The 12,253-nt window shown below is 41.3% G+C and overlaps 1 protein-coding gene across 1 annotated transcript in view; it reads right to left on the reverse strand.

Annotated features, from left to right (window-relative positions):
* The window catches only part of slc25a22b (solute carrier family 25 member 22b), a 15,920-nt gene extending 10,256 nt beyond the window's left edge, over window positions 1-5,664 (reverse strand). The window contains exons 1-4 of the mRNA XM_073837383.1: window positions 5,645-5,664; window positions 4,791-4,916; window positions 1,497-1,552; window positions 1,283-1,373 (exon numbers count right to left, since the gene is read on the reverse strand). Coding sequence (XP_073693484.1) covers window positions 1,283-1,373; window positions 1,497-1,552; window positions 4,791-4,916; window positions 5,645-5,664 — 293 coding nt within the window. The remainder of the gene's footprint in view (window positions 1-1,282; window positions 1,374-1,496; window positions 1,553-4,790; window positions 4,917-5,644) is intronic.
* Window positions 5,665-12,253: the final 6,589 nt, after the last annotated feature.

Here is a 12,253-nt window from a genome sequence, read left to right on the forward strand (position 1 = left end):
TGACATGGCATCTGACGCACTGGAGCCACTGGCACATGCCACTGCTCAGTGCCAGTGACACTTGTGACATTTGCAGATGGACCGTGTCACGGTCACTGCTGCCGCAGCTTCCGTGCGTCGGATGCCATGTCACTTAATGTTGATACCGCTACTGCACGACTCCTGCTGGTGGTCATGGTGGTCTTTACCTTGATTACAATCATCATCTACTATCAAAACTCTACTAACGTGACTTTAAGTTACGTGCCTCTGAGTTGTAACATGAAGTAACGCACGCCGTACAAGTGTCCGTTATTACTGATGCGCAAACGCACTGTATATGCACTACAATACATCATATTTCTACTTGAACACAGTTCAGTATATTCACGTAGTTATATTCAGCGAGTGTTTTATAATGAATGCTCACGTGTTTTGAATACGTTTGCCAGGATTAGTGGTGTTTATGTACATATGGGCATCAGACGCTCCAAAACACCCTTTTCTTTTTTCATCTGTGAGGACCCAACCTAGCGATTTGCCAGGACCTTTCTCGCTAATCTAAAATATTAAAATAATGGCCTGACGCTTTACTATTGGGGGCTCTGGCAGCTAACGTTAGCTACACTGGCTAATTAAACCTATTCAACGGTATCACCGAACTACAGGCGAGCTTAGCTAATGTCACGTATTTAAATGGGTGAGCATGAGAAGAGAGCCTACATAAATTCACTTGTCACTCAGTTTAAGACGTTAAATTAGTTATCTTCCTCAGTAAACACCCTTTTGTTCGCCATGGCTGATAGAACCTCACTCACTGGCTCCTCAGTCAGACTGACTGCGGCAGCAGCGGCCGGGGAAACGTAGTGGGCGTGGTCACTTCAATCGAGAGTGACCAATAGAAAAAGGCCTTTCATCCTGGTAGGTAGAGACCGCCCACTGAGATTCATCTTTACTTGCAAGCAAAACTTTTCAACTCGCAAACAAAAAATTTAGACCCGCAAAAAAAGACAGCAGAAAAGAGAGCAACTTTTGTGGTTTCGCGATGAAAAGCGTTTGAAGTGCACAAAGAAAAATAAAGATTGGAAAAAAATTTACACGCACTGCAAATAATTTTGTTATCAGTTGCTTTATTTTTGAGATTTAAGAAGACTTTTTTTGCAAACTTTTATTTTTTAATTACAAAATAATTAGTTTTACTCTCAAACACAGTATGTTTGTTTGAATAATAAAGAAACAAAAATAACCCCATAGTTTTCCCCTATGTACTTGTGTAAGACATTGACAGTGTTTTTATTCTCACCCATCCTTGGAGAGCTGATGTCTGAAGAAATCATTGGCAGCCAGTTTGATGGCCTTTTCGGGAGTAACCAGAGTCAGATTAACCGCAGCTCCTAGAAATGAAAGTGTGAAGGAGGGATATCAAGAAGAAAAGGGAATAGATAATGGAGTTTTTCCAAGCATGAAGAATTCCGATTGATCTAAACCAACATACACATTGTGAAACAGCACATCACCTCTGTACATCCCACAGAATCCTTCTGATCGGATGGTTTTTATCAGACAATCAGACCTGTGAATGAAACACATCCACAAACATAAATATACATGAACACAAGTGCAAGGATTCATCTGCTCACACAATTAAAAAGAACATCTAGGTTACGAAGGTAACCCTCGTTCCTCGTTCGCTTGAGAGACCGATCATCTCTGAGCCTTATTAAAAAAGGCCAATTGTACATACGGGTATATAAGATGGCGGCGCGCACCACTCAAACAGGTTTTCGCTGAAGAGCCGATCAAGCCGGCGTCAGCGCGACGCCAGGGGCGTGGCAGGGGAATGTACCGTCTCCGTTCCCTCCTTCAGGGAACGAGGGTTACCTTCGTAACCTAGACGTTCCCCCTTCAGTCGAATCACTTCGACGTTACATTGGGAACTGACCCATGGAACAGGCCACGACCCTGGCACCGCGTTACGCACAACTTCACGTGCTGATAAGTATACGTGCCGGCAGGCGAAGTGTAACGTAACCTTCCCAATGCCCTGAGGCCCAATAAGGGGGCCTTTCCAGGGATGCCAGTTGTACTGAAGCATGGGTTGGGGGGCGGAGCACATGAAATTTTTACATGTGGAATTGAGAATAATTCAATATATCCATAAAGGCTTTTAGGGATACACGAGGGAAACAGCGGAATCTTCCACTGGAATAATGAAAAGTATAGCCACAACCTGCAGGCAGGATCACAGTGCAGGACTACTCCGCGCCTAGCCCTGACTGCGGGGCAGGAGGACCCAGGGTTCGCCGGAGGGAACATTCTGGGAAATAGCGCATGGATCCACGTGGGAATGGCACAGCAAAACGACACCAGAACGGCCTCTACGCAAGGTTGTAGAACCTAGCGAAGGTATTAGGTGTCGCCCAGCGCGCAGCTCTCAGACATCTGCTAGTGAGGTGCCATGAGCCAAGGATCATGGCTGTCCCTGAGTATAACAGGGAGATGGCATCTACCACCCAATGAGCCAACCTCAGTTTGGGGACAGCATTCCCTTTCTGCTGAACCCCGAAGCAGAAGAGCTGCTCGGTGTGCCTGAAGGGCTGAGTGATTCTATTTTCACACATTTATGGACACAACAACGCAAGGCTGGGTCTGCCTCCTCCAGGGCAGAGCTTGCAGGGTTCACCACCTGATCGCGGAAAGGCGTGGTGGGAACCTTGGGCACAATAACCGGGCCAGGGTCTCAGGTTGTAACGTGAGAGCGCCGGGCCCGAATTTCTAGACACGCTTCGCTGACAGAGAAAGCTTGTAGGTCTCCTACCCTCTTGATGAAAGCCAGGGCAGTCAGGAGCGCTGTCTAAATGACAGGAATTCTAGCTCGACTGAGGCCAGTGGCTCAATTGGAGCGTCCCGCGGCCCTGATGGCGACGGGGAGGTCCCAAGAGGGTATGAGGTGCGGTCTGGGCACCTCTGCGAAACCTCACGACCAGTGGATGCTTACCTACTTTGCTCCATCTACTGCATGTGATATGCGGCGAAAGCAGCGGCATATCTTCGGAGAGTCGAGGGGACAGCCTGCGCTCCAACTCTCCTGCAGGAAAGGAAGCACTACTGCAATCGTGTATCTCTGTGGGTCCTCTCAGCGAGAGAAATGCCAGCAAATAGACCTCATCTCAGTGCGTAAGCCTGCCTGGTCAAGGGAGCTCGGTACTGAGAGATAGTTTCTATCACGGCCTGTAGAAGGCCGGAGATGTGTACAGTGTCACTTATCCGTGCCCTTACAGGGAGGGACTGCCGCAAGGGACAAAAAAAGTGTGCTTTGTCGGCGTCTGCCATCTGGGCCAGAGTGAGCCATAGGTGTCGCTCCTGGACCACAGCCGTGGACATCACCTGACCAAGGGCCCGCGCCGCGACCTTCGTCGCTCGAAGGGCGAAGTCGGTGGCAGCGCGGAGTTCCTGCATCACGCCTTGGTCAGAACCACCCTTGTGCAGCTGTTTCAACCCCTTGGCCTGGTAGACCTGCAGGGTTGCCATCGCATGCAGGGCTGAGGCGGCCTGGCCCGCGGCGTGAAAAGCGCGGCCCGCAAGGACGGACGAGCGCTCGCAGGCCTTGGAGGGGAGATGCGGCCGGTCCCGGCAGGTGGCGGCGCCAGGCGGGCAAAGATGCACCGCCACAGCGCGCTCAATCTGGGGAACCGACACAAATTCCCTGGCCGCCCCGCCATCAAGGGTGGTGAGGGGAGAGGAGCTGGGCAGCGGGCGAGATGAAAAAGGTGCCCGCCAGGTCTTAACCAGCTCCTCATGCACCACCGGGAAGAATGGCACCTCCCCAGGAAGCAGTCGTCCAGCCGAGAAGGATCGGCCGCAGGCGATGGAGTAACCTCCAGGCCGATCCCCCTGGCGGCTCGGAGGAGCATAGCCGAGAGCTCGGAGTCTATTTCCGACGGAGCAGCAACCACGGAGGGGCGCTGCGCCGCTGGAAGAGCGTCCTCACTCCCTGACTCTCCCTCTGATGCAGCGACCGACATCTCTTCCTCCTGTGGAGCGCCAAAGGAGACGCCCAGCCCGAATGGCGGGGAGGCGTACTGCTCTGGCATCTCGACGGGGGTATGCTGACGGGCGGAAGACCGCAGGGCCTTTGGGGCCGGCGGTACATTCGGCCCCGTGACTTGTAAATCCCCCTCGAGCGAGCGAGCGGCGAGTCTTCAACATACCCATGGTCATGCGTTCACAGTGAACGCACGAACCATCCGTGAAAGCTGCTTAAGCATGTTCGAGGCCCAGACTTGTGAAGCAGCTTTCATGTCCGTCCAGAGAGGTGAGGTAACTGCCGCACCCAGAAGCGCATGGCCGGAAAGCCATTCTGAAAAGAACATCTTCACACGGCCGTGAGAAATTGCTCTTTTAGTCCCGGTCTGCCCAGGGAGGAAAACGCGGCACCACTGTGCACTCAATGGGGCTTGCTCGCTGGAGAGCAGGAGGCTTTTTGTGGCCGTGAAAACGGCCGCCCGCAGGACCCCGCTGGCGGCGCCGAGAAATTCACTCTTTCAGTAAGATTGTCTCTTATTTGATCGGCGCACACCAGCAGAGAAGAGCAGCAGCAGGAACGTGAAGTCTTCTTTGTCTAGAAGAAGTCGAAAGGCTTGAGCATGAAGGCTCTGAAAGCGAAAGTCTGTTTGAGTGGTGCGCGGGCACGTCCACTCGCCAATTTTCAATTGGCCTTTTTTAATAAGGCTCAGAGATGATCGGTCTCTCAAGCGAGATCCCAATGTAACGTCGAAGTGATTCGACTGATAGGGGAACATGAAACATACATGCTAGTGTAGATGCGAGATCCATTTTGCTGGTTTTGGAGGCGGGTTTTCGCCAGATCAATCGGAAACACGCAAGTGACACCAATTAATCCGGCAATGCCTCCATTGATGAGTTTAGCTGGCAGGCTGAAATAACATTACATATTATTGTAGTGTACAGAAATCACATTAAATGATACTAACTCTTAGCTTTTGAATGTTATAGTGTTTAATGTTACAAAAGCTTTTACTTCATATAAATGCTGATCTTTGAATCTTTCTATTCATCAAAGTATCCTTTCCATCACTGACTGTATGATTTTGAGAACCATTTATTCACACTGAGGACAACTGAGGGAGTCATATGCAACTATTACAGAGGGTTCAAACACTCACTGATGATTCAGCAGGAAACACGATGCATTAAGGGCCAAGGGTGAAAACTTTTGAACGGAATGGAGATGTGTCCTTTTTTTTTATTTTGCCTATATATAATTTCTTTCACTTAGTATTGCCCTTCAGAAGCTACAGAAGATACTTACAAGTTTTCCAGAAGACAAAATAAGGTAAATTTACCCAAATTTAAAAAGTTTTAACCCCCCGGCTCTGAATGCATTGTGTTTTCTTCTGGAGCATCAGTGAGTGTTTGAACCTTCTGTAATATTTGCATATGAGTCTCTCAGTTGTCCTCAGTGTGAAAATATGGATCTCAAAATCATACAGTCACTGCTGGAAAGGGTTCAAATACACAATGATGCTGAAAAACCAAAGAATCTGTGGGATCTGAAGGATTTTTCTGAAAAACCTTTGACTGGAAGTGTATCAACTATATGTTTACAGTGAGTATTAGCCATTTCCTTCTAAATAAAACTCACCTGATCTCCTTGTCAGCCATTTAAAACAAAGCCAATATGCAATCAGTAACACAGAACAGATATTGTGTAATTACATTTGCACATATTTTAAGTGTCAAAAACTTGACTGAAATTGATTTGTGCAGCTGATGTTGAAGTTGAACATAACTGATGAAGTTGAAGTTTTTATAACTGCTCCAGTTTGTAGTCATCAGGAATGTCCAACATTGAAAAACAGAATATGGAGATGATCAGGACTTGGTTGGTTTGCAGACTCTCTCTTGTCGTACCTAGAAAAGTCATCATAAAACTCACAATCACTATCAACCCAAGTATAATTCAATACATATTTTTTTTTAAATTACAGTTGAAGTCAAAAGTTTACATACACCTTCCAGAATCTGCAAAATGTTAATTATTTTACCAAAATATGAGGGATTATACAAAATCCATGTTATTTTTTATGTAGTAATGACCTGGATAAGATATTTCACATAAAAGACCTTTTATTACACATAAAAGATCTTCAAATTTAAAAAGTTTTAACCCCCCGGCTCTGAATGCATTGTGTTTTCTTCTGGAGCATCAGTGAGTGTTTGGACCTTTTGTAATAGTTGCATATGAGTCCCTCAGTTGTTCTCAGTGGGAAAAGATGGATCTCAAAATCATACAGTAATTTTTGGAAAAGGTTCAAATACACAAAAAAGCTGAAAAAAACAAAACAAGGTATTTGTGGGACCTGAAGGATTTTTCTGAAGAACAGCAGGCAGTTTAACTGTTCAGGACAAACAAGGGACTCATGAACAACTATCACTAAACAAAAAAAACACAGCTGTGGATCATTCAGGTAACAACACAGTATTAAAAATCAAGTGTATGTAAACTTTTGAACAAGGTCATTTTTTTAAATTCAACTATTGTTTTCTTTTGTGGACTACATGTAATCGTCTTTTATGTGAAATATCTTTTTCAGGTCAGTACTAAATAAAAAATAATATGCATTTTGTATGATCCCTCTTATTTTGGTTAAATAATTAACATTTCGCAGATTCTGCAAGGTGTATGTAAACTTTTGACTTCAACTGTATATCCAATATTTTAGGCATGTTTCTACAAATATTTGTACAGAACCACACTGAGAAAATTATATTTTTGCAGTGCTGCTTGAAAACTCTGTTCAAGGATATGGAGTGAGTTTCTGTAACCATGGCAACTGCTGACTACACTACAAACATCACAATGTTTTCTGGACTTCAAAACCATGTGCAGCGAATTCAGGGAATCGACACTTCATAGCGCCAGGATGCAGGATCAAAGACGGACTGTGACAGCAGCGCAGACGCCATCAAAGCTGCTCACGTTCACTCTGGCCTGCACTAGTATCCATTAGTGAAAACGCAGCACAGTAAGAATCAAAATAATACCAGAGACAATGGTAGGATCCGCTCGGCTCTCTATTCTGTATAAAGAGAATCTCTCTAGAGGCACTGTGGTGTGTGAAAGCTTGATAAAAGCTGAATTTTGTGTGTGTGATGGGAAAATGACATGTGACACTCTTGCTTTTGTTCATCCTTCTTAATTCTGCTCATTGAAATGATACTCGTCTGACCCAGCCTTAATCTTTGTGCTTTTTATGAATAATACAACCATCTCACTCTGTTTCTGTGCGTGTGAAAGAGAGAGGGACGTTACATAACTCACTGAGTTATGAATCTAAAATCCACATGAATTATTGGTACTTTCCACAAGCAGTGTGGAAAATCCACCTCGAAACTTAAGTCAAACTTGGTTTCTTATTCAACACAGTGTAAAATATAAAAAGAGGTGTAGTAGTAAAGTAGGGGTTTTTTTTCACCTTAAGAGGTCAAACTAAATATTACATTTGTTAAGTCTTGCCTGAATATCTAAATTACAGCTTAAAACCCTGTTGTGTTGTTTTGTTAGAGCTAACATTAACACAAAACCTAAATAAAAATTAAAAGAATTTAGATGAGTTATTTTTTCGTTGGAACAGATTTGGTGAAATTGTTCAATACATCACTTGCTCACCAACGGATCCTCTGTAGTGAATGGGTGCCGTCAGATTAAGAGTCCAAACAGCTGATAAAAACATCACAATAATCCAAAAGTAATCCACACCACACTACTCCAGTCCATCAATTAAATCTTGTGAAGCTAAAAACTGCAGGTTTATAAGAAAAAATCCATCATTAAGACATTCTTACTTTAAACTGTCACTTCTGGCTAAAATATGAGCCCGATAATAACGTTTCCTACAGTGGATAAAGTAATCTTGTCTGAATCAGGAGAAAAATATGAACAGATCAAGCACTATATACAATCAATAAGCAGTTTAAAACAGTTCTAAACAAATATGTCAGTGTATTTTGATTGAGCAAATGGACTTTTTCACTGGAGGAAGCGTTTTTATGGATTATGGATTTAAATCTATGGTTTTGAGTTGGTTTGAAGATATGGTTTGAAGTTGAACAGGTTTGTTTCTTACAAACACGAAGCTTTTCATTTCACAAGATGTGGATGTGGATTATTGTGATGCTTTTATTAGCTGTTTGAACTCTCATTCTGACGGCACCCATTTACTGCATTGGCGTGCAAATGTTGTAATGCTAAATTTCTCTAAATCTGTTATGATGAAGAAAATAAACTTAGGAATTTACTAAGCTATAGTATCAGGCTAAATATAAGGCTACATTTTACTCAGCACAGGCCAGTTATTGGACCAAATATTGGTCAACTCACAGTATTTTCCATATATTAAAGAGGAAAAAAATGGTTTGATGCTTTACATGTATGTATTTAGCAGATATTTATATCCAAAGAGCCTTAAAGTGCATTCAAGCAATAGATATAATCTTAGCTTTGTTTGGAAGAGTGCAATGCTCTACTAGCTGAGTACGAATGTGACACATATAATAGTTCTCTCTCTAATCAACATGGAATTTGTACTTTTATTGCTTCCAAAATAATGGAAGTGCCAGTTAAGATATGCAAAAACAGAAAAAAAGTCATCAAATGCAGGTGCAAGACGTTTTGTGCATCAGTTTTCAATTTCCTCTCAATAGCCTAAAAATGTCTCCAGTTTACAAGGTAACAAAAACATGGCAACAGCAAAACTGATGTCTGATAAAGTGTTTTGTGGCTGAAGCTCCAGCATAACGCCTCATGACTGACAAGTGAGGATTTGTGGCAGTTCTATTAAAGCAGCTCTTTAAAAAGTGCAAATGAAAAACTTTCCAAAGTGTAGCTTTTTTTAGAGGCACTTATACATTAAAACGACAAAAAACACCCTCTTAATATCAACTGACAGCAATTCAGAATCAAAATGGAAACCAGCTTTTATTCTGAGCAAGATAAAGTCTGTTATCAAATGTGAAAAACTCATTATTTCTCATCAAATTTGTCTAAAACAAGCTACTATTCGCAATTATATAACCACACGATTCTTATTAATCCTAAGGTTGATACTCACCTGAAAACCAACAGAGAGCTTCATTAAGTCTCCTGAGCTATGAACGAACAACTCTGAGCGATAGATTTTTCTTCTGGGTAAAGGCTTTGAGGTTTTTTTTTCTTTGCACTACAGCTGAAACAAGCCTGCTGAATGATGTGACAAATAAAACTCTGGCAAAGCCAGCAGACTCGCATTTATCCTGAATCCACAGGCAGCCTCCACAATGCATCCCATTGAGAGATTATGTTCAGAAACCCAAAACCAGCCATTGATAAGACTTACAGGAACAGAGGCTGCTAGTGTACAAGGCAGGTAAGAGAGAAAGTAAATATAAGGTTGTTCAAAGGGGACAGAGAGAGAAAAGAGCTGGAAGGGAAGATGAGAAGATGAGAGCAGAGCCCTGAACATGTCCCACAGACATTAGCCTTCAATATTAGATCTGCTTTTCATTCCACAAGTTTCAACCCAAAAGAACAAAATGTATTGCAGTGTTTCTATATCTTATTTGCCTTTGCAGTCTGATGCAATATACAGGTGGTCAATAAAAAGATTTTTGGACAAAATTTCTGCAAGCAAATGTTTTTTCAGGACTAACTTCACCTTTCCTTTTAATTTTTGTGAACAGTCTGTGTTTAAAGTCGGTTCTCCTCAAGTCTTACCTCAAATGCATGCACTGAACTATTCAGTGACTCACTCGTAATATATGTCAGTTGTTCCATTCCTGAATGAATCAGTGTGTTTGAATAAATCGGTTGAGTAAATTATTCAGTGACTCACTCATAAAAGTCAACTATTTGGTTCCTGAATAAATCAGTGTGTTTGAATAAATCGGTGGAGTGAACGATTCAGTAACTCACTAATAATAGTCACTTGTTCTGTTTCTGAATGAATCAGTGTGTTTGAATAAATCAGTTGAGTGAACGATTCAGTAACTCATTAATAAATGTCACTTGTTCTGTTCCTGAATGAATCAGTATGTTTGAATAAATCGGTTGAGTAAACTATTTAGTGACTCACTCATAAAGTCAACTATTTTGTTCCTGAATAAATCAGTGTGTTTGAATAAATTGGTTGAGTGAACGATTCAGTAACTCACTGATAATAGTCACTTGTTCTGTTCCTGAATGAATCAGTGTGTCTAAATAAATCGGTTGAGTGAACAATTCAGTGACTCACTCGTAGTAGTCACTTGTTCTGTTCCTGAATTAATCAGTGTGTCTATATAAATTGGTTAGATGAATAATTCAGTGATTTACTCATAACAGTCACTAATTTGTTATTGAATGATTTTGTTTGTTTGAACCAATTGGCCGAGTAGATGATTCATTGAATGATTCAGTGATTCGCTCATAATAGTCAACTGTTCTGTTCCTGAATGAATCAGTGTGTTTGAATAAATTGGTTAAGCGAACAATTCAGTGACTCACTCATAAAAGTCAACTATTTTGTTCCTGAATAAATCAGTGTGTTTCAATAAATCGGCTGAGTGAACTCGCTCATAATTGTCACTTGTTCTGTTCCTGAATGAATCAGTGTGTCTAAATAAATCATAGAGTGAATGATTCAGTGACTCACTCATAAGAGTATCTTGTTTTTTCCAAATGAATCAGTGTGTCTGAATAAATCGGTTGAGTAAACAATTCAGTGACTCACTCGTAATAGTCACTTGTTCTGTTCCTGAATTAATCAGTGTGTCTATATAAATAGGTGAATAATTCAGTGATTTACTCCTAAGTCACTTGTTTTGTTATTGCATGATTTTGTTTGTTAGAACATATTGACCAAGTAGATGATTCATTGACTCCCTCATAACAGTCACTTGTTTTTTCCTGAATGAATCAGTGTGTTTGAATATATCGGTTGAGTGAACGATTTAGTGACTCCCTCATAAAAGTCAACTGTTTTGTTCCTGAATAAATCAGTGTGTTTGAATAAATCGGTTGAGTGAATGATTCAGTGACTCCCTCATAATATCACTTGTTTTTTTCCTGTTTGAATCAGTGTGTCTGAATAAATCAGTTGAGTAAACGATTCAGTGCCTCACTCATAAAAGTCAACTGTTTTGTTCCTGAATGAATCAGCGTGTTTAAATAAATTTTTTGAGTGAACGATTTAGTGAATCACTCATAATAGTCACTTGTTCTGTTCCTAAATGAATCAGTGTGTTTGAATAAATCATTTGAGTGAACGATTTAGTGGCTCACTCGTAATAGTCACTTGTTCTGTTCCTGAATGAATCAGTGTGTCTAAATAAATCATAAAGTGAATGATTCAGTGACTCACTCATAAAAGTCAACTATTTGTTCCTGAATGAATCAGTGTGTTTGAATAAATCGGTTGAGTAAACGATTCAGGGACTCACTCGTAATAGTCACTTGTTCTGTTCCTGAATAAATCAGTGTGTTTGAATAAATCGGTTGAGTGAACGATTCAGTGACTCCACATAATAGTCACTTGTTTTTTCCTGTTTGAATCAGTGTGTTTGAATAAATCGGTTGAGTAAACGATTCAGTGACTCGCTCATCATAGTCACTTGTTTTTTCTGAATGAATCAGTGTTTTTGAATAAATTGGTTGAGTGAACGGTTCATTTACTCCCTCATAAAATCAACTATTTTGTTCCTAAATAAATCAGTGTGATTGAATAAATTGGTTAAGTGAACGATTCAGTGACTTGCTCATAATAGTCACTTGGTTTTTTTCCTGTTTGAATCAGTGTGTCTGAATAAATCGGTTGAGTAAACAATTCAGTGACTCACTCGTAATAGTCACTTTTTCTGTTCCTGAATTAATCAGTGTGTCTATATAAATCGGTTAGGTGAATAATTCAGCGATTTACTCATAACAGTCACTTGTTTTGTTATTGAATGATTTTGATTGTTTAAAGAAATTGGCAAAGTAGATGATTCATTGACTCCCTTATAATAGTGTCTTGTTTTTTTCCTGTTTTAATCAGTGTGTCTGAATAAATCAATTGAGTAAACGATTCAGTGACTCACTCATAAAAGTCAACTGTTTTGTTCCTGAATGAATCAGTGTTTAAATAAATTGGTTAAGTGAAAAAATTAAGTGACTCTCTCATTATAGTCACTTGTTCTGTTCCTTAACGAATCAGTGTGTTTGAATAAATCTGTTAAGTGAATAATTCAGTGATTTACT

Source organism: Garra rufa, chromosome 3, assembly GCF_049309525.1.
Source record: "Garra rufa chromosome 3, GarRuf1.0, whole genome shotgun sequence".
Classification (NCBI taxonomy): domain Eukaryota; kingdom Metazoa; phylum Chordata; class Actinopteri; order Cypriniformes; family Cyprinidae; genus Garra; species Garra rufa.